Genomic DNA, 21855 nt, shown 5'->3' on the forward strand with positions numbered 1-21855 from the left:
GATCAAGAACGAGGAACTTACTTTTTTATATATATTTATATAGTCTTTATTATTCAGTCTTAGTAAACGATATTACCATAATTATCCATTAGTCGAACTAAAATTGAGGACAAAAGTGAAAGCATTACGCTAGGATAAGAAATAGTAAAATTAAATAATAGTCGGTGAATAATTCAATGATGTTTGTTAACTATAAAGAAGTATTATAGGGAGCGACACGATTCAAATTTGGATGGAAAAGTAGAGTTGGAAGACTTACTGGTTTGAGTTATGAAATGAGATAGGTAGTAAATGTAATGATGAAAGGCGTTGAAAGAAAAAAGAAGTTTAGGAAAGAAGAATATGGGAAGTAATAAAAGGAAAGAAAAGCTTTAGAAAAGGATTGGGTTAGAAATGGAAAAATGGGTTTGATAATAGCTTTGTTCCTTTAGATGCCAAAGTGACACCTAAAATTCCACCCAAATGTCCTTTTGGATGGTTATGAGTAATGAGGAGATTTGTAAGGTAATAGTGAATGCCCTGAGAAAACAGGCATATTGGTTGTGACGTTATTGGTTCTTTGAAGGATTGATTCCTTTGGCCACCCCACACCCCCACCGTCAACATGTAAATTTCAATTTATCATTTTATTAAATCTTTTCTTATGTTTTAATTTAATCATGTTAAGTTGTTTAGGTTACTCAAAACTATATAATAGTTAATATCATCGGTAAATAAAATAAATTAAGTTGTGATTAGAGTTAGTTATTATTGTTCTCATCCACATCTAAATTGGAAGACAAAATGCAATTAATGAACACAAATTCGCATGATAAGATTATCATTTTAGTAAAATGTTTAATGTAACTTTGATTAATTATGTATATTTAAGAAATATCAATGACTTTTGTTAATCTGCTTGCTTGGATTTTTCTTATATCCATCCCTTTCATAGACTTTTATGGATAACATATTCCTTTTAATTGTTCTTGATGATATAATTTTCTTTTACTATTTAGTTTTTTCTTTTTTAAAATATAGTTAAGTTTTCAAGTATTTAGAAAATTAACGCTGTAAGATGATATTGTTTTATTATTTTTATAAAGAACACATGAATGAGAGTAACAAAAACATGCCAATTACGAAGTCAAATCAAAGATAAGATTCAATTTATTGAATTGTGTTCTTTCTATGCATTGAAATTATTTCTTTTCTAAGAGGTGGAAGTCAAATGATTGTTCAATGAAGCAAAGGAGAACAAGTAATTACTTTTTGAATTCTAACAAGGAGAAAATAATGCATGGATAAACTCTTTCAGCCATAATAACCCATATGCAATTGGTGCTTAATCACCACTACTCATCAATGAACTTCAATTATTGAATAAAATTATGCAATTTAACCTAACTCAATTGCTTGGAATAGTAAAATTAGTGTAAATCATGAAGCTCAAATAAATTTTATACAAGTGTTTAAACCAAATTCTAATCCCAAATACTTAATATTATAAAAGGTTGGCTCATCATTAAAATTAAAAGTATGCAATGCATGTCCCTCCGTAATTGGAAAATTACACATAAGAATAATACAAAACTCAAAAGCTCTCCTACTACTAAATTATGTCTAACTAAAAAAAAAATCCAAATCTATTTTAGCATCACATGCCCATAAATTTATTTTTAAAAGAAAAATATTTGGTGTGCAAACCTACAACCATCTTCGTCCAACTCATTTTAAGTACTTAATCCCACAAGTTGTTATAATTCTTCTCGGACAAACCTCTTTTTTCTTTGTAATTGATCAATAAATGAATTCAATGCCTTTTAATGGATATATCTTATTCAATTGTCATGTCACGTACAATAAGATGGGGGTAATGTTTCTCAATATCTAAGATTAAGAAAGTGTTAATAAATACAATACAAGTTAAACATAATAAGTAAACAGTGTTTATTTTTCACAATCAGGAGAATTTAATCTTTGAATGAACCAAAAAAGCCAATTCCCATATAATATTTACCATATTAAACCTTACATGTGCTGCCCACACTTGGATGCATCCCTTAGTTTACTTTTCCTCTAATTTAAAATCGCACTTTTACTAAGATCCATTAAATGTCAACATTCCACTCTTTTAAAAGTCTTAATTAAATGCACCCATTGCATCACTAAACCTTGATTTTATTTTTCCTCTAATCGTATTATTATAGTCCTTAAATATTAATTACTAATTAACCAATAAGTGACCATTTTCAAATTCGTATTATTCAATTCTATTTCTCCCCACTTAATTTCAATTATTGACTTAATTTATTGTCTCTCTTCCTCACACGTGTCTCCATCTTCTGCCTCAAATCTTTTTCTTCCATTTTATATATCCCTTAATAATTTCATGCAATCTCCCATCAAAATCATTTCCATTTTTCCTGAATTTCAATTTCTGAATTTTTTTCCCTTCACATTCCCCAAATTTTACGATTATGAAATTTGGGAATTTCTTCTCGGATAATTCCGATCTAAAAATAGACGACGATGGCGATTTTCCGACGCCAACCAGCGACGAGTCTCCTCCGATATTTTCACCGTGGAATCAGACTTATCCCTTTCTGAAATCTCCTTGTTTTTCCGAATTCCAAAACGGCTTCGTTCTTCACCGGAATAATATTAATGATAATAATAAAAACAATAATTCTCTCATTGGGTCTCTTGTTCGTGAGGAAGGCCATGTGTACTCGTTAGCCACCGCCGGCGAGCTTCTCTACACCGGCTCCGACAGCAAGAACATTCGGGTATGGAAAAATCTCAAGGAATTTACTGGGTTTAAATCAAGCAGTGGTTTGGTTAAGGCAATTATAATATCCGGCGAAAAGATCTTCACCGGTCATCAGGACGGAAAAATTCGGGTCTGGAAAGGGGCGCCGAAAAACCCAAGCGGCAGTCACCGACGGGCTGGGACGTTACCGGCGATGAGAGATGTTTTAAGAAGCTCCATGAACCCTCAAAACTACTTCGTTGTGGGACGGAACCGGAGCTTGCTTTGGTTTAAACACGCCGATGCAGTTTCTTGCTTGTGCTTGAGTGAAGATAAGACGCTATTGTATTCTTCTTCTTGGGATAAAACTTTGAAGGTTTGGAGAATTTCAGATTCCAAGTGCCTCGAATCACTTACCGTTCACGACGATGCAGTGAATGCCGTCGTCGCAACTTCAGATGGTTTGGTCATTACGGGCTCGGCCGACGGCACCGCTAAGGTAATATTGTCGAATTATCTTCATATCCATTCAGTTGAATTAATATTTTTCAAACTGATTGATTATCTGTTAGTCAACTATTAGTGTTAGACAATGTAATATTAAATTTAACCTTGGTAATTTATCATGATATAGTCAAACTTTGCAATACTATTTTCTTCCTGATATAGTTAATAACTATATTGATTTTTTACTTGTTAAATTATACTATACTATTAAATTAACATTCCTCTTGATTAATTTTTTTTGGGGTGAATTAGTGACTTAATTACATCTAGTATAATAATTTAGAAATTATGAATAGAGATGATTTAACTAAATCACATGAATTAAATAAAAGTTAGCTTAATCAGAGAATTAACATTAAATGGTTGTTTCTTTCTTGTCATAAACTGTTGGGTTATGAAAAAAGAATAATTCTTCAAAAGTGATTGCTTTTTAATAATGATGGGATTAGAGATCCAAATATGGTTATATGATTGATTCAATGTATTTATGTATATGCTTTGATCTTTAAGTATCATTATATCTTTTTGAGTTAGGTGGTGGTTTTGTATTCTAATTAGCATTAAGAATTATTTGTTAATTTGATTAGTTCCATATGCTTTCCGTTTTGATTTTTCTAAAACCAAAAGAGCTCATATATATGTTTAATATTTTAATTTTTTGACAGGTATGGCGGAGACAGCATGAAGAAGAGAACGACGCAACAAAACACATACTGGACCAAACGCTGTTGAAGCAAGACAGTGCAGTGACGGCGGTGGCCGTCAACGCCGCCGGCACAGTGGTATACTGTGGATCCTCCGACGGGTTGGTCAACTTCTGGGAGCGAGAAAAGCGCTTGACTTACGGTGGAGCCCTCAAGGGCCACAACCTGGCAGTTCTCTGCCTTGCGGCCGCCGGGAACAGTATAGTACTAAGCGGCGGCGCCGATAAAACCATATGCGTGTGGCGGAGGGATGGGCCTTTCCACACGTGCGTATCGGTGCTGACGGGTCACACTGGACCGGTTAAATGCTTGGCCGTGGAGGAAGATCGCCGCTGCCCGGATAAACAGGGAAGTCGACGGTGGATTGCGTACAGTGGTAGCCTGGACAGATCGGTGAAGGTGTGGGGAGTTTCCGACGGGGTCGGTGGCTGACGATGGATAATAGCTGGGGAGGAAGTGAGAAGGTGCCACGTGGATGAAAGCGTATCATGAATTGTATAGTAATTTGCATGTAGGTGATGTTGTGACATGTGGAGAAAGTAATAATTTTGGAATGAAGATTTAGTGAGAATGTAATCTTGTTACCCAAATAGTTGTAAAGCATTATATCTACTCTCTCTATTACTTAATTGAAACTTACACCATACAAAAAAAGAAAAAGAAAATGCTGAATTCCCAATATAATGCTAAAATATAGATGATGAAAAAAGGAAATATGCAATTAACCAAGGCCACATTCTTTACGGATTTACATATTTGATGCATAGTTTTAAAAGACTTGGGCGCAACCTACCGGTACACTCACCTATGTGTAACGTAATCCTTATTATGCTCATCGATGGGAGCATGAGCTATACTCAAATATTGCTCTATATATAGTCTAGCTTGTATCCTCGTTTAACTATAATTTTGGAGAATAAGATATTAAACTATAATTAACTAAATTATCTAACTTTTAATCTCACGGCTATTCTATGGTTTTGTCAATTTGATACTGTTAAATAATTAACAATGCATGCCATTAATAGTGTATCAGATATGGATTAAACTGTAAAAATTTAATCAACAAAAATGATTTTATTCATACAATTAAGATTGATGGAGAGTTTAGTAGAGATTTATGAAAAAATTCTTAAGAGTAAATGAAGTAGATGACACAAACTTTGGAAGTCCAAAGAAGAAAAGATATTACTTGAAATTCTTTTATATATAAAGATATTCTTGTCGACGCCCGGACCTGAAATTTAATACCAAAAAAGTGGGGGGGACAAATTTTGCTACATACAAATAGAGATGGCCCAAACATTGCCAGCATCACTCACTAGCTGGATCTAACACATGATGAAGTTTATAAACTGACTTTGTCATTTATAAGAAAAAATTCTAACATGAATTGATCTTTATTTGATTTGATCTTTTGCTTAACATATGTCCTTGGGCTCGGAATATGATAGGAATACGACGACGGTCTTAAGGATGTGTCAACATAGTTTGAAATAACTTGGTGCATACTTGATATTTCTCATCCTTATCCTAACTTTTTTTTTTTTTAAATAGAAAACAACCTCACTTCACTCCTACCTCAAGTAAGTTAACATCTAGTAAATAGAAATGTAATTTGAAATTAACATTTTAAACGTATCAAGAAATTTGGTGATGAAGTATAGATAATATTTGTCACCATGATATAGATTGGCATATTGATAGATATCTACCCCACACATTTAATGAATAAAATTGAATATCTCCAATCACAATCAACAACATATTATGAAATATGTTAGCCATCATATTAGAGCCTACAAAGATAAATTTCAAGAGCAAATTATTGTGTACTTCATATGATTTTTTGTGTAACATCAGTTTTGCTTCTGCTTCTTTACGCCAACAATATATTTTTGAAGGAAGAATAAGGTACTCAACAATTTGTCTTGATTTGTGAAAGCATGGGCTCTCTTTTGATAGGGTTGTGGGCCTTTGTGAGTAAGAATTCAATCACTAACTTCTAGCTTAGAAAATGCAACAAAACCTTGTAATTTTCTACAACCCATCATTCAATTTTGTTTTCTTTTCATAAGATCAAACTTAATAATTACTATTCTTTTATTTTTGTTAATCATATACACTTCGAATCTTAAGGAAGGATTAAATTTTCAACAAAGTTTAGTTAAAAATAAAATCTAAAATCTCCAACGAATCCAAAAGCTCGAACTTTTATGAGTTACAATACCTTATAAACATGTTTTTTCTCTGCACGTCTTATACTAGAAACAAAACGAAAATTAATCAAAATTCAACATCTCTAGATCTCTTCATCATAACATTTATATAGCAATGGAATTGAAGATGATTGGGAAATGAGAATATTACACGAAGGCTACATTAATTAATTAAAAAACATTATATGAAGCAGCAATTAATAACAAAACCCACATTAATAATTAATTAGATTAATAATTAACTAAAATATGTGATCAAAACCCCCAATTAGCATTTGAGAAGAGGAAGTTCAGTAGATGAAGAGTGAGGATTAGAATGGATTGTTAGAGAATAATTAGGGCATCCCAAAGTGAAATCTAAGTTAAGATTATTATTACTATTATTATTGTGATTGTTCACACCACTCGAGATTTTCATATTTGCATTTCCATTGTGTCGGTCCTTCTCTTGCTGCTGCTTCAACAAAAAAGAAAGGTACTATCATCAGATTATAAATTACTGTGTGTATTTTTTTTTTTTAAAAGGAAAGGAAAATTTAAAGCATTTGTGTTGTTGTTTAAGGTTGGTGTTGTTGTATTGTGTTTTGTACATATACGAACCTGGTTGTTTCCAATAGTGTTGTTGCAAAATTGATTCCATCTGCTCGTCATCTCTTGGTTTGTCTCCATTGATGAACAGAACAACTTCCTGCTCATCCATATACTCATTAATTTATTCATCCTTCTACTTTACTTAAATTAAATTATTCCTACTGAGTTTTCGAATGTTTCAATTTTTGTTTTTTTCTTCACCTTCCAACTATTCTAGTGCTGCTCTCATATACCAAACTATCAATTTTTAAAAATTTGTTTTTCATGATCATTGACAATTTGTTCTGTATCTTTATGTTTATTTTAATCAAGGTTTCAAAAATAAAATAAATAATGGGCCTTCTGAAAATTATCTAGGGTTGTAAAAAATATTACTTTTCATTAAAAAGTACAAAAAAAAAAAAAAAACACACACACACACTATTAAATCAATCTTTTTTAGAAGGAGATTTATGGTTATCAAAGGATAACTAGTGCACTTCAACTAGGTTGACACGTTATCGACATATACCACTGTATACCCCAGAATCGAGAATGAAACTTAATTTTACGAAAATAGTAATCTATAAAAAGTAATTACAAGCGTGACAAGGGTAGGATATGTATACTATTTAAAATTTAAGCTAAAGATAAATTTAATATTACCACTAATCAACCATTCAAACTGATGTTAATATAGTAAAGTCAATCTTTTTAATGGGTTTATTAAGTGAAGAAATGATGGGTCATTAATTGAGTTTAAGAAATATATAAAAAGAACAGACAGTAGGCACTAAAACAATTCCCAAAAATGAAGGGATCATAAATGGGGAGTTTGAGTATGGTCAAAGAAGCTGATATATTGCATATGCAAAACGTTTAAGTAACTAATTATTGATTACACATGTGAAATTACTTAAATCTATGTTTCTTTCAAATGAAAACAAGATTATTTAAATTCAGAAATCAAAATTAAGAAGGAAAAAAGAAAAAAAATGGACTCACATTTTTTTATTAGGGCTTTTCCACATTGTAAGTGATGGATTATTAGATATCTCACAATTTGAAACACCACTTCCATCAATTTCTTGCCTTTGGTTCTTCATGGCTGAGTCTGCCAAATTTAAAATTTCATATAAAAAAAGGGTTCAAAACCCTAAAATAAATGATTTTGAAATTTGTGTTTTTTAATTTTATAAAATCAATCTATTTTTTTTTTTATGGAACCTTCGTGAATATTGAAAACATTGTTAACATAGAGGTGAAATTAGCATATATATATATATACACACACACACAAGGTAACTCTTTTTTATAGAAAGAAAAAAACCCGGAAAAGAGAGTGTAAAAAAGAGAAGAAGAAAGATTATAGGACACAAATTTTTTGAGGAAACATATTCATTTTTCTCAAATTCTAAAAGCAATTATTTTGAAAGAATCTATATATATATATATATATATATATATATATATATATATTAGTTCTTGTAGTTTTTCAATAATGAAAACATTGTTTCAAATTAATTCAAGAAAACTCCCAAAATGAGAGTGTAGAAAATAATAACAAAAGAAAAGATAGTAATTTACCAGTGGCTTTGTCAGTACTTTTCACTGTTCTATACATCTGCATGAGCCAAAGAAAAAGGGCAAAGAAAACGAAAATTAAAAGGAAAAAGAGTCAACAATATAAAGATTACAACTCTTGATGCTCTTTTGTCCTAACTTTCTTTGTTCTCAAAATATTACTATTACACAATTCATTAATTCTTATTTTCACTAAAAAAAAGAAAATGACAACTTTGCTCTCATTATGTCTAATAAAAGAAGATTACTATTTATTTTTTTAAAAAAGCCCACCTGTAAATGGCTCTTTACATGAGCTAGGGTTAGATCCTTCACATTCATCAGCTCCAAGACTGATTTTGGTGTTGCCCCTACATATTCAAAAGAAAAGGGAAATTAAAAGATTTTTTATTTTTGATTAGTTTTGTTAAATCAATGTATAATAGTGGTGAGTAAATAATAATGGAAAAGGGTAAAGATATATACTTTCATGGCCACCAAGGAGCTGAACGGCGTGGACAAAATGGGCATGGAGAGTGGTAGTCCATCTCATTCTTGGAGCTCTAATGCTTCTTTTAATTGATCCAAATCCCATTTTTGGGCCTCTTTTGAAATGGTTGCTATAGATTTGAGGTTGGTGGTGGTGGTGGTGATGGTGGTGGTGGTTGAAATAATGATTGCCGGAATCCGAGGGTGGACTTATGTGCAAGGAAAGGTCCGGCAATGGCGGTGGTGGGGTGGCGGTGGTGGTGTTGGAGTAGTCCATATTATTGATAAACATTATAATGAAAAGATGAATATATATTTGAAGAGAAAAAGGTGAGGTGAGGGCTTTTGAAGTAGTTATGAGTGGATTATGATTTGGGAGAAAAAGGGTTTGAGAAAAAGGGGTTTTCAAAAATGGGATCTTTGGAAAACCAGACCATTAATAACCTTTTCTTAAAAAAAAAAAAAACTAATTTGTGAATGCATAAGAATTGATTTACATATATAAAAATTAAAAGAGAGAGAGAGTGAGAGGAAAAAAGGGTTTTGGTTATTTTGAGCAAAATGGAAAGGGAAATTTAGGAGTGAAAAGTTGAAAGTTGTGTGTGCATTTAATACTCACAGATGGATCCACACAGCTTTTCCAACACAAACACACTACACAAGAGAGAGAGAGAGAGAGAGAGAGAGAGACTTTCTTATCTAAATGATGGGGGAATGAAAATGAGCTCCTCCCTTTCCAAAATTATATTTTTATTCTTTGTAACTTGATACAAATATTTAGGAATAATATAAGATTTTCAAAATAAAAACAAAATATATAATTACAACGTATGGTACAGAATATAGAGTATTCTCAATTTTATGCAATTTTTTTTTTTTGGACAAAATATATACTTTGTAAAGACCAAACCTTTAAAATCAATAGAGATATTCAATTAAGATATATGTAAATTGAATATAAGGGGGGGGATGTGGGGTTACATCAATTTAAAGAAAGATTCCCCATTTTGTGTATAAACTAGGTATATTTCACTTTTGTTTCCAAATTATCCCCTCTCTCCACTGCTCCCCTCCTATTCTTTTTCCCTCTTTTGGTTTCTACATGTGTTTTGTTTAGTCCAAAAATTACCCTCTTCTCAACTCCTAACTTGTTACTTTCAATCACTTTCTATTCTGGGTAACTCATTACTCCATAACCAAATTGATATGTATCACTTCTAATAACTTTTAGTTTCTAATAAGCTTTTTAAACTTCAACTTAATTATTATACATTTATCAAAAATGAGATAAGTGTACGAAAGTTGAGATTGATAAGATCGATAAAAAAGGTAAAAATAGAGAGAAGAAAAAAAAAAAAAAAAAAAAAAAAAGAGGGGGGTGGAAGTCCAACATAATTAAAGGTTGAAAGAAACAGGTAGTAATTGTCTGCCTTAACTTAAGATGTATCCTTAAGTTCCCCAATATTCTCTCTCCGTGTCCAATTATTCCTTGTCCATTCTTCCCCTCGTGCCTCACGTGACCTCCTCCCCCCCCCCCCCCCCCCCCTCCTAATTCTAATTCTAAATTCCCATTTCATTATTATTATTTACATTTTTACATTTAAAGTATTCTTCTTTGGTCAGCGTCTGATGCGCTCTAGATTCTCCGGGAAATACAAAACCCTTCTTTTTTTAAAAAAAAAAAAAAACAAATAAAACTTAGCTAATCAATTTCACTTAAATAAATTACTTCATTCTTATCTCTCTCTCTCTCTCTCTCTCTCTCTCTCTCTCTCTCTCTCTCTCTGTGCATTTCTCTCTCTAGAATATACAAAATTTCTGGGGAACATGCCTACACACACACACACACACATATATATGTATATATATGATTTTTTTGGACGATCATATTCTATATTCTATGTCTTTGTCTTATCACAAATTTCTTCTCTCTATGTGTCTCCTTTTCTTTTAACTTTTCTTTCAACTTTTTGGTTCCTCTCACTTTAATTCCTTTCTTTTTAATTCACAATATGTAATTGTACATTTTGATTCTATAGCTTGTCTTTATTTAAATACTCAAGAATAATTATCATCATCTTCTCTATTGATCGGTATTTATGAGGTTAATTATTTCTCAAAATGCTCACTGCTACTTGTTTTGTTTCCTTATCATATCATATACTACGATTTATAAGAACCCACATGTATAAGTTGAGATAATTAATAAGCTTTTAATTAATCCATTCTATTAAAACTTCGTAAGTTGTGCTTAATTAGGGGTCAAATATCCTCTATAAAAACCCATCTAGCTCTATGACACTATATTTTAATTTGACTTTGAAGACCTATATTTCTTTAGCTTTAGCCTTTTTTTTAAGATGTTTTTTACATCAACAAAATATTCCAAAATAGATGTTCTTTTCTTAGAAATCAAAATCATAATTTTATTTTAAAAAACGCTTCAAGATTAAGGGAGGGAAAAAGAAGAAGAAGAAGAAGAAGAAGAGAGAAATATAATGTATTTATTAGTTTATTGTATGCACGTATCGACATGCATGTGTTGCTTCGAGATTGGAGCCCTAATTTAAACCCCCATCTTCTCTTTCATTCTCTGTCTAACTTGGTGAGATGACCAAAAAGACAAAAAAGAAAGGAAGGAAGGAATCAGCGAAATCAACGGCGTTTAATAATGAAACATTACAATTTTGGTATTTGAAATCCAATTTGATTAATTAATTTGTAATTAACACAACTCATTTTAGGGTGTATTTTTATTTAATCATCCCTTAAATACACACAGAAATTAAGAAAGAAAGAAAGAAAGAAAGAAAGAAAGAAAGAAAGAAAGATGCCATTGGAATAACCGAAGCTGACGATTCGCCATTGTCATTTTATTTAATCATAAATGGATGATTATTACATCGTTGATTGCATCTATCTTTTTACCCTTTATATCCACTTGTCTAATTATATATTGTGTCATGTGATAAACTCTTCTTTCGTTTATGGTAAAAATTATCTTTCTTTCCTTCTTTTTAACTTTAAGTTTACTTTGTAGATTTAAAATGTTATGTGTTTAGAAAATCCCTAATTAATTAATTAACAATAAAAACATTTTATTCTTAAAGACTAAATTAAAATCAAATTGAATGTTTTAAGGTTAATGTAAATAGAAATTAAACTCAAATTTATAAAAAATAAGAAAAATATTTTTGAGTTAAAATTGGATAACTCAACTCCTTGTTTTTTCCTCCTTATATATTAAAACTTTGTAAAAACAAAAGTTTAGCTTAACTAACATATACGCATATTGAATTTTTTAACTAAATAACACAAGCTAGACTTAACAACTCCTCGTCTTGTGTAAATGATATTTTTTTTTTAATGTTCTCTACTATATGATTGATAGTCTAAAATAGACTTTGAGTAATGTTGGTCTAGAAATTAGAAACACCCAACAACCCTAAACCCTAACAAGTTATAGGCTTCCAATTCCAAACTTCCATAATTTTATGGAGAAACTTGATGTAGGGATGTCACATGTCAGGAGGAGGGCTGATGACACAAACAATATTTTTAAACTTTTTTTTTTTTTTATAATTTGATTCAATCATACCCTTTGACCAAAAATGGTAGCTGTACCCCAATTGTTTTTCTCCCTAACATAACAACACAAACACATAATGGAAGAAGATTTATTGCAAAGAAATTGAGTCTGTTTTTCTTTATTTTTATGAGAGACATTCATCTGCATGCCGTACATCTAATTCAAATTGAAATAACAATCAAAGGGTATATATATATATATATATATATATATATATATATATATATATATATATAAGAGGGAAAAAAAGAGAAAAAAGAGTACATTTTTGTTGTGTGTTAAGTTGAAGGGACCCTTTAAAATTAATAGAGAAAATCAGAGAAAGGGCAATGCATAATTTGGATTGGGGGATGGGATGGGACCCTTATTTTTGGCTGTTGAAGTTCAACACAACCATGTGCTTTCTTTCATTTTTTGTGTTCTTTGCTCTCTCTTTACTGAAAAACTTATTGCTTCTCTCTTTCATTATGTTTTGGTTTCAAGAGCTGATCTTCATATCTCCTCTCACCTGATCTTCAAATCTCTTCTCAGCTGATATTCAAATCTCTTCTCAGCTAGCTGATCTTCAAATCTCTTCTTTGCTTCATTATTCTCACTTTTGAAGGTTCAAATACATGATGAAATGCTACGTATCCACAACTTTTGAGTTAGAGGCATTTACTCATGGACAAACATCTCAAACTTTTAATTTTATACCTAATAGGTTCTTCGAAATAAAAAACATAGTTGACTCTAGAGGACTTGCGAACCAAATACACTTTATTACTTAGGTTAGTGAATATCACGTACCCATTAAGATGGAAAAATGAGATTGTTTATATCATCCATAGTCTGACATCTACTTGGAGCACATGCAATATCGATGGTATCAACGTAAGTTTTTAAATTAAGAGGTGAAACTTAAATAGTAAATGTTAGTATGGATTGTTTGGGAAAGAGATTCTATAGTATCTCATAGGTGTTGTTCTTCGAGTATTGAAATAGACAAAATGTGGAGTTGTGTGATATTAGTTAGAAAAGTAATAATGTAGGTAAGGGGTAATAGTGAAAAATTGACAAACATTGGTCATAAGTTGAATGATTATGGTACCTACAACCCACATGTGCCCATCGTACGATGTAAAGATATCTATTTGCTTTTTCCATTTGCCGTTTACTAATGAGAAGAAGGGCACAAAAGTGATGTAAGGATCAAATAATTGAGAGGGAAAAAAAAAGAAAAATCTTTAGGTAAGTTCTAAAAGGTTAGGCATTGTCCTTTGGATCATTTGACTTTTCTAATTTATTTTATTTATTTGGGTTATTGAGTCAAAAGAGTCTATACTCTATGGAGAAATTGATGAAATTAATCCACTTTGTTTAAGAGAAAAAAAAAAAAAAGGAACTCTTGTGGTTAGGTGAATCTAATTTATGTGGCTAATAGTTTATATTAAATGTTTGATTTCATTCTTGGTTGTTTTTATGCATAGTGATCTACAAGTTATCTTTGAAGAATTCATCTTAATGGGTGATTTACTTCGCACGAAATTATAAGTTTAAAAGCCAATATTATGATATACTTATATCATTTCATATTCCTTCTTGGTGGAGCAAAGCCACATTGATTTCACTTTATTGAATTGATTCTAATATTTGCTCAAGAAGTGAAGCTCTACGAGACAAATAAATCCTAGTTACCCACCTATTAGGACATGTAAGAAATACGATGGTAAGATAGAAGAAATCTAAAAAGATTGCTTTGATTCGAATTGTTTTCTACACATGAAAAAAGTAAAATTGGGATAACTAGTAATTAAGAGACCAACTCAGAAAAATGTCTGAAATGGTAGAAATAGGAATAGTGATACTAACAATAATGGCACCATTTATTACCATGCTTGTAAGTGAGTTATGGGATTCTAACACTTCACAGTGGTTTTCACCTTTCTTACAACACCATTTATATTCTAAAGTAAAATTCTAAAACTACAAGAACAGAAGTTTTTTAAAAAGTTAAATTTTATGTTAGAAAGAGCGCTAAAAAATAGTATTAAAACAAAGAAACTCATAAATGGAAGTATATGGAAACTAAATTTAAATGGTTATCAAACAAAGAAGGAGAGAGGAGGGAGATGGATTCTGTGTCAAAGGTTCTATATGTCACTTGGGCAGTAGTGGGATGGACCACAGAAGAACAAAACCATGTTTAGTGAAAAAATGAAAGAAGTTGGAAAGGTACCTTCCCCTTCCTCTCAATAGCCCTCAAGAATTTTCAAACAAATGCTACAAAATTACACCTGAAAATTTCAAGTTCCCCATCAATTGTCCAGAAGACAAAGAAAAGTTGAGAACTTGAAAACGTCAAACAGCACAAAAAGAAACAAATTCCCATTTCCCTTTCAATTCCCACCTGCGATTTGCAAAAAAGCATATAATATAATATGATATAATGGGTGTCTGCATCTATGTGTGTGTTGTTTGTGGCAGTTCCCATCAAAACCAACCAAGACTCATTTGCTTACACAGTACCACAGAGAATATGTACAAAAAAAACTTACTCATAATTTACCATTGGCGCTTTCTGAGCAAAGAAAACCCTCCAAGATTGGGAAGAATTTGCTGGCACATGACCGATTCTGAGTCCATTGCATCATATCATCCCTTCCCTCTCCCAGCCATAGCCTGCAAGATTTACATTTTGTCCTCTCTGTGTAAGTGATACTGAATAATGGCAAACCCACGTGAACCCCAAGCTCTGCTTCTTCAAACTTCAAATATACACTCATAACAACTCAGGGATTCAAAGAGATATCTATCTTCCATCCCTTGCTCTGTTTTTTAATACGACACCCAACACTACTTTTTATCTGGGGGTGGAATTGTATACCAAGTAACACATATTGAATATGATTCTGATTACCATCCACTCTAATAGATAGCTGCATATATGGCAAGGTCAGATATGTGAAATTCCTCGATTCTTCTCATGTAATTTTTTTTTATATCCGCGAGTGTCCAAGTCAACTAATAAATATGTTGACAAATCTCATGAAATAACCCACCTAAACCTACAATATTTGAATGTTAAGAAAACTAGTAAGAAATTAATTTCTAAGTAAGTGGCACCATAAATTGAATTGAGAGCCTCTTATTTAGTTATTGAGATTATATCTTCCTTTTTATCGATAAAGGGTTAATTCTTTGAAAACAACATGAGTGATTGGGATGAGTCTTCACTAAAACTCATTGGTTGCAGTGCTTCACATTGAAAGTGGTGAAACTAAAGCTCATAAACTGGATACTAAAACTCATTGGTTGCAGTGCTTCACATTGAAAGTGGTGAAACTAAAGCTCATAAACTGGATATTCTACTAGTGCATACAACAGGAGTCAGGACTAGCATGGCATCAACTAAAAATGTTAGCAAAGGACAGGTCCCAGCTACAAAACATCGTAAGTTAAAGCAGGGTTATTACCTACACAATATTATACAGACAGAGAATCTTGGGTCTTAACATTAGGTACTAAAATATTTTGGGAACTTGCCACAAATTAAGCTTCAGGTGCTTTGGTTGGCTTTCGGTTGCTCTTTGATGCTACACGAGTCAGAGGGATAACATCTTCGACGACACGGAAGATTTTGACCTCCAGGACGACAGGACCACTTGATTTATTGACAGGCTCAAAGACGCAGACGTCAAATTCTTCTAAATTGTTGTCGATTGAAAAATGTTTCCATCCACTTGTAAGGCCACCACATTGACGACTAGGGGTAAAGTTGAATTTGGTTGGCCATTCATCACTTCCGACACGAAGTATTATATCTTGGTTACGAAGGGAGAGATTTTTTGTAACCCATTGGGTGGGGATAAACTGCATCATCAACCAACATGCAGAAAATTGTGATGCATATGAGAACTAAAACAAATTTTGACAAAATTAAAAAGTTGGAGAGTAGAGTCAACAAAAGGATGGCCACCTTTTCTAAAACTAATAAGCACACCAGACGTTCCCTTCGAAAAGATATATTGGATGTTGAAATGAAGTTTAAGGAGCAACAAAAATAATCAGTAACAGAAGACGAGATTTACCAGAAAGAATCTCCTGTACACATGTGAAGGTCGCATAACAACTTTGAAACCAGTATCACTTGATGCTGCTTCTGCCAACTTCAGGGCATTGTTCTTCTCACCTTCGGTTATAGCCCTCCGATGGGATACGTATTGCTCAACATATGACCCAATTTTCTTAACGGGAGTAGCTTCCATATCAGAATCTAGCAAAGTCCATGGTTACAAACCATATTGGTTACCACAAAAACCATATAGACATTTTGATTCACAGATCTAGTTTTCCTTACTAATCCAAAATGGTCAAGTAGACTGGGTCTGACTACAGAAACATTTCAAAAATGCTTTTCCAGTCGAGACCAGAAACACAACACCACCATCATGTTAAATTCACTATAACATAATAACAACCTAATAATCGCCAAGAATTCTAAAGCACAGTTATTCATTCTCTAGTTTTGAGGTCAACCGCAGAAAACATGGAACAATATGAATGAAGGATTAAAAGTTTAAGAGTTTCTTCTCCAACTACCTGATAACTGAACAGGTTCAGGGGTGGAAATAATTGCTGTATTATTTGGAGTTTTTTTCTTTCTTCTAGTCTGCACTGTTCGTATAGGCTCGGCCGAAAAAACCTCTGGTTGACCATTAAAATTTGTAGCTTTGGACACAACGTCCTGTATCATACGTTCCATACTGTCATCATGTATGATATTTTCAGAAGAATCACATTCAGCACCATTGTTAATATTAACATCAAAACCATCCAAAGAGGGTTCCCTAAGCTTCCTCTTAGCCTGGCCGCCGCTGTCAATTTTTTTATTCTCACAAATTTTTACAAAATAAGATGCTTCCTTCTCACAAAAGCTCTTCCAATCAAATATCAAAACATCAAACTGTGACGTTCCATTGTATCTAAAAACCAAAAGATCATTCTGCTCCAGATAATGAGCCTTCACAAACTCTTGCCATCCACGTTTGAAACACAATTTATCATCACTGGTTGACAATCCCACATCCCATGTAGCACCACTAGGACCTTTAAGAGTCACAGTGGCGGGAAGTTTGTTTTTCAAATTATTTGAAAATTTGTCCGGAATTACCTGCAGCAAAGAGTATATATATGAGTCGGCAAGTTTCTAGAGAAGCTTGCAGGAGAAACTTTTCTGCAATTCTCAGGTCAAAGACATCGATGAAAATAGCAAGAAAAACGTTCAATTGAAGTAAGTGGCTGTATCCAAATAGTAAAATCATCAATCATCTAAAACCTCACAAACTTAAAACAGTCAAAGACGCTGAGTGCTTCTAAAGTTAGCTGTATCTTTATGCAAGGGGCAAATGGCAACTATAGGCTGTAAGGTCCAAATGCTCCAACAATGGTACAAAAAACCAAAATTAGCCGAGATCATTAAAACTAAAATTTAATCTGAACCTAATTCTCGGAAAGCGGTTTCCAACTTTTTTTAAGAAACATAACTTTAATTATCACAAAGAATGATACGAAAGGAGGAGATGAGGTATCCCCGCACAATAGGTTACAAAAAAGAGAACTAGTAAAAATTTGGGTTAGGCTATAATTACAAAAGAGTTTAGAAGTGGAGGAGCACGTCGAAGCAAAAAGTGTAACTAGAACTCCAGAAAAGTAGTTTCTTGATCGCGAAAGATGCTAGAGTTTCTTTCTAATCACAACCTCCGTAGGAGGGGGATCAAAATATTTTCACTTGAGCCTTTTGAACCAGGTAAATATTTTCACCGGCATTTTGAACCATTTGTTTCCAAAGTTATTTGCTTCACAATGAGTTTGGGAGAAAAAGATTTGACCCAAAAGGGTTTCCCACATTATTTACACCATTCCTGAACAATGAGGAAACAAATGGTATTCACTCTCAAGTTCGATGAAAATCTCATGTACGGTTCTGGAAAGGAGATTATTCGAATGGATTAACGATCATTACTGAACAATGAGGAAACAAATGGTATTCGCTCTCAAGTTCCCAGAAAAGCTAGTAAGAAAAGCTTTGAAGCAATTTAGGCAAAGAAATAGTTGACCACAGAAAAGAAATCAGTTCTATTGGAGTTTGCATTCTTATCCAAATAGTAAACCGTTGATGAAACCCCATAAGCTAAAAACATTCGGGGAAGTTGCCGAGTCCTTCAAACATTAGCTGTCTGGAAGAGGCAATCGAAGGTTCTAAGATCCAAATCCTCCAACAATGGGAAAAAAACCACAATTAGCAGCGGTAATATAAGCTCCTAATTGAAAGGCATTATCGAAAAAGAATATCACAGAAATACTTAAACATGAAATTTCTTCGAGAATCGAACCAAATTCTCGGAAAAGACAGTTTCCAACAAAGTTTACACCATTTATGAACAAAGAGAAAACAAATGGTATTCACTCTCAAGTCCAAACCAACTAACAAGATACAATAAAAAAGACGCAAGAAACTTAAAGCTGCTATCTTGGGAGGATAAATCTCGAAAGGCACATGATATCAGCAGCAAGTGTACCAGCGCACAAGATCTAATATCTAGTAATAATCCAACATCAAATGCAAGAACCCAGTTTGTGAAAGCGACAAAAGGGAAGATCAAAGAAAGAAAACCTACAAGTTGCTGTTCACAACCACCGGCAAGAATTTGATAGAAGTGGGTGAACTGAAAATGGCTCCAATAAATATCCTCTGCCCATTTGTTGGAACTATCGCCTACTTTATCCATTTCTCCAGGGAGAGACTCAATAAACTAACAACAAACAGATCGAAACGGAACCTGAAAATCGATTGAGAGAGCAAGATTACAGAGTGAGAGAAAACCCCCCAACGATTTGATCAAAGGAACAAAACCTACCCAGTATAGATTATGCAAGAAAAAAGTCGAAACTGGGAAGAATCTAGATCTAGAGAGTAATTGGGTGTCCTTACCAGCAAAATTGGGACTAGAAGAAAGTTGGGTCAGCTGCCGATTGCGGAGCCACAGATGTAATTTAGGGATATGAATGAAGAAGGGGGTGGCGCGCAGTGGGAAAGTTGGAGAACAAACAAAGTAGTGAAGAAGGGATTGAAGAGAAGAGGCCCAGTCGTAGTTGTGATACGACAAGTCAGTGAGGCAGAGAAAAAGTTAATGGAGATGCCCGCTCCAAGGCCATTGTTGAAGCTCAATGAGTTTTTCCTTCTTCCAAGTACTCTGCCGCTGAATCTTCACTCCAACGTGTCATTACTTTATTTATTCGAGGCTCTCTCTCTATGCCAATTTTTTGTACGGAATCCCCATTTTGAAGGCCTTAATTTCATGAATAAACCCAAAGGATGGATTGATGATGCTCCATATTTTCTAGTTTCTTCCTCTCTCCTTCGTTTTCATGCATAATCTCCATCATTTTACACTCAACGTTTGCAGATGGAAGTTGGAGTATGAATCGATCTATACTTCTTCCTTTTGTGAGAAAAACCTACAATAATAAATTTATTCTAAATTAGTGAATTTAATTATATGAATTAATTTTTGAAAATTTTACATAATTCAATTATCACTCTTGCATATGATCAACATATTTGATGGGCTTCCTTATAGCCCACGGTTGTCGGATATGAACTTCTATTCAATAACTCATTTTTGTTCATTTCCTTTTAGGATCACCCATTCAATCATATGTAACTAAAAGTAACAAATATTCAATACCCTAAGACTATAAAATTCTCGTCCAACTTAGGAAATATATCTAACAATTTCTTCTTATATGTTATCTCTTTTTCCTTCTTATCAATATTTTAAAAACTAAATTCTAAATTTTAAAATTTTAAAATAATAATTTTTAGAACTTGTATATTTATTTTAAGATTTAACACAAATTAGAAAAATCCCAATCAAAATGTCATCACATACATGCACGAAACATAAAACTAAAACGACAAATTTTTTAAATATAGAAAAATATGTTAAACAATTTACTAATCATAACAAAATTTTGTACATTATAATATGCAAAAACAATCTATCGTTAATATTATCGACGATAAACGATAAAAATCGATACAAGTCTATTATCCATTATTTTTATTTATAGGCGTAAAAAATTGTGGGAAGAAAAAAGAAAAGATATGGAATGAGTTTTATAAGTGTAGGGTTTAGGGAGCATGCAAAGGTGGACAAATTCATAATTACTTTTCTCTCACATTCACCGACATTCATTATTCCCTCCCCCCTCTAACTCCAACTCTCTTCATAATTTCATGCCATTTCTAAAATCTAATTATTCACATTTCACATTATCTCACTGCATTTTTATTCTTTTCATAAATATATACATTTCTCATATCTAAATAATAAGTAAAACAAACAAAAAAAAAAAGTTTTTGTATTTAATTAATTGTAACAAACCTCACTCATATCTTTTCTTTTGGCTTGTTTAATATATTAGAATTCGACGATCGGTAAATTCTTTTGAAATTTCAACGATTTTTTTTTTTAAAAATACTTATTAAGATTGGGAGACTCTAACCTACCACCACGTATATGATGAAAAGTTATTTCAATTATCGTTAAGTTAAGTTTACTTTCATTTTAATTAGTTAACTTATAGTTGAACTTTATACAGACAAGGTTGATTTCTCTAACATTAGATTATGGTTCTGTCACTAGTAAATTGTAAGTCACATTGATATTACTTTAAAATTGACGTATGAGATCAAACTGAGATTAAGAAATTAAATTACCATCATCCGTGTTCTTTTTATACTTATAAAAGTGAAGAAATCCCGCCCTTATAGTATGAATGAAAGAATTTACAAGCACCAGAGGAGATGTATTGAAAATTTTCAAAATACATGTTTTTAGCTTATGACTTCAAAAGTATATTGTTAATGTCGTATTTAGTTAAGTCATACATTGTAAACGTTAATTATAGCTATGATAAAAGAATCAAGTGGCTTTTTGACCCATAAATTAAACCATAAATTTTGGGTTTGAGAAGTATGCTTTATATATATATATATATAAATATATACATATAATGATTTAAAAAAGTGTAAGTTTGAGTAATATGTATTTGATTTAGACAAAATGTGGTTTGCAAAAGCATATATACTCAATTACTCTCCTATCATTCAAGAGAAAAAGAAAAAACCAAATATGAATAGACTGATATATCTATAATGAAAAATCAACGTATAATTTTTTTTTTTTTATCATCGTATTAATCATATGATATATAAAAAATTATTCAAATAATATGGTTACTTTTATAAAATTAAGTTAATGAACAAAAATAAAAATTATAGAATTGTATTTTTATTTAAAGTAAATACTATAATTTTTTTTAAATAACTACTCAATTTATAATTGAGAAAAAGCGAAGAAATTGATACTTTAAAGAAAACAGAATGATAATGTGGGTATGATATGTTTATTTAACTATAATGAATAGATAAAACTT

At 32.1% G+C, this 21855-nt stretch overlaps 3 protein-coding genes across 4 annotated transcripts; 1 reads left to right on the top strand and 2 right to left on the bottom strand.

The window, feature by feature from the left end:
* The first annotated feature begins 2373 nt into the window (after window positions 1–2373).
* On the top strand, window positions 2374–4571 carry LOC103487933 (protein JINGUBANG-like). The gene is made up of 2 exons (XM_008446441.3): window positions 2374–3230; window positions 3904–4571. The coding sequence occupies exons 1-2, from the start codon at window positions 2460–2462 to the stop codon at window positions 4372–4374; spliced, it is 1242 nt and encodes a 413-aa protein (XP_008444663.1). The 5' UTR covers window positions 2374–2459; the 3' UTR covers window positions 4375–4571.
* Window positions 4572–6413: 1842 nt separating this feature from the next.
* LOC103487932 (probable transcription factor KAN4) lies at window positions 6414–9349 on the bottom strand. Of its 2 annotated transcripts, none has more exons than XM_008446439.3 (6): window positions 8781–9349; window positions 8589–8665; window positions 8319–8355; window positions 7737–7845; window positions 6762–6849; window positions 6414–6615 (listed from the first exon to the last, which is right to left on the bottom strand). In XM_008446439.3, the coding sequence occupies exons 1-6, from the start codon at window positions 9073–9075 to the stop codon at window positions 6430–6432; spliced, it is 792 nt and encodes a 263-aa protein (XP_008444661.2). In that variant the 5' UTR covers window positions 9076–9349; the 3' UTR covers window positions 6414–6429. The 2 variants fall into 2 exon arrangements, with proteins under 2 accessions (XP_008444661.2, XP_050938354.1); XM_051082397.1 differs by having other exon boundaries at window positions 6414–6612; window positions 8781–9200.
* A 6302-nt stretch (window positions 9350–15651) lies between these two features.
* Window positions 15652–19855, bottom strand: LOC103487931 (B3 domain-containing protein REM16-like). The gene is made up of 5 exons (XM_008446438.3): window positions 19346–19855; window positions 19032–19193; window positions 16954–17524; window positions 16443–16627; window positions 15652–16224 (listed from the first exon to the last, which is right to left on the bottom strand). The coding sequence occupies exons 2-5, from the start codon at window positions 19140–19142 to the stop codon at window positions 15904–15906; spliced, it is 1188 nt and encodes a 395-aa protein (XP_008444660.1). The 5' UTR covers window positions 19143–19193; window positions 19346–19855; the 3' UTR covers window positions 15652–15903.
* Window positions 19856–21855: the final 2000 nt, after the last annotated feature.

The sequence above is a fragment of the Cucumis melo genome, chromosome 3, assembly GCF_025177605.1.
Source record: "Cucumis melo cultivar AY chromosome 3, USDA_Cmelo_AY_1.0, whole genome shotgun sequence".
NCBI classification, from domain to species: Eukaryota; Viridiplantae; Streptophyta; class Magnoliopsida; order Cucurbitales; family Cucurbitaceae; genus Cucumis; species Cucumis melo.

Excerpts from the sequence above, each read along its gene's own strand:
- LOC103487933 (XM_008446441.3), top strand. The coding sequence starts at position 2,460 with ATGAAATTTGGGAATTTCTTCTCGGATAATTCCGATCTAAAAATAGAC. Across the intron at positions 3,231-3,903 it reads CGGCCGACGGCACCGCTAAG|GTATGGCGGAGACAGCATGA; the intron begins GTAATATTGTCG and ends ATTTTTTGACAG.
- LOC103487932 (XM_008446439.3), bottom strand. The coding sequence starts at position 9,075 with ATGTTTATCAATAATATGGACTACTCCAACACCACCACCGCCACCCCA. Across the intron at positions 8,666-8,780 it reads GCTCCTTGGTGGCCATGAAA|GGGCAACACCAAAATCAGTC; the intron begins GTATATATCTTT and ends TTGAATATGTAG. Across the intron at positions 8,356-8,588 it reads ATGTAAAGAGCCATTTACAG|ATGTATAGAACAGTGAAAAG; the intron begins GTGGGCTTTTTT and ends TGGCTCATGCAG.
- LOC103487931 (XM_008446438.3), bottom strand. The coding sequence starts at position 19,142 with ATGGATAAAGTAGGCGATAGTTCCAACAAATGGGCAGAGGATATTTAT. Across the intron at positions 16,628-16,953 it reads TGAACCTGTTCAGTTATCAG|ATTCTGATATGGAAGCTACT; the intron begins GTAGTTGGAGAA and ends GGACTTTGCTAG. Across the intron at positions 16,225-16,442 it reads TGTACAGGAGATTCTTTCTG|TTTATCCCCACCCAATGGGT; the intron begins GTAAATCTCGTC and ends TTGATGATGCAG.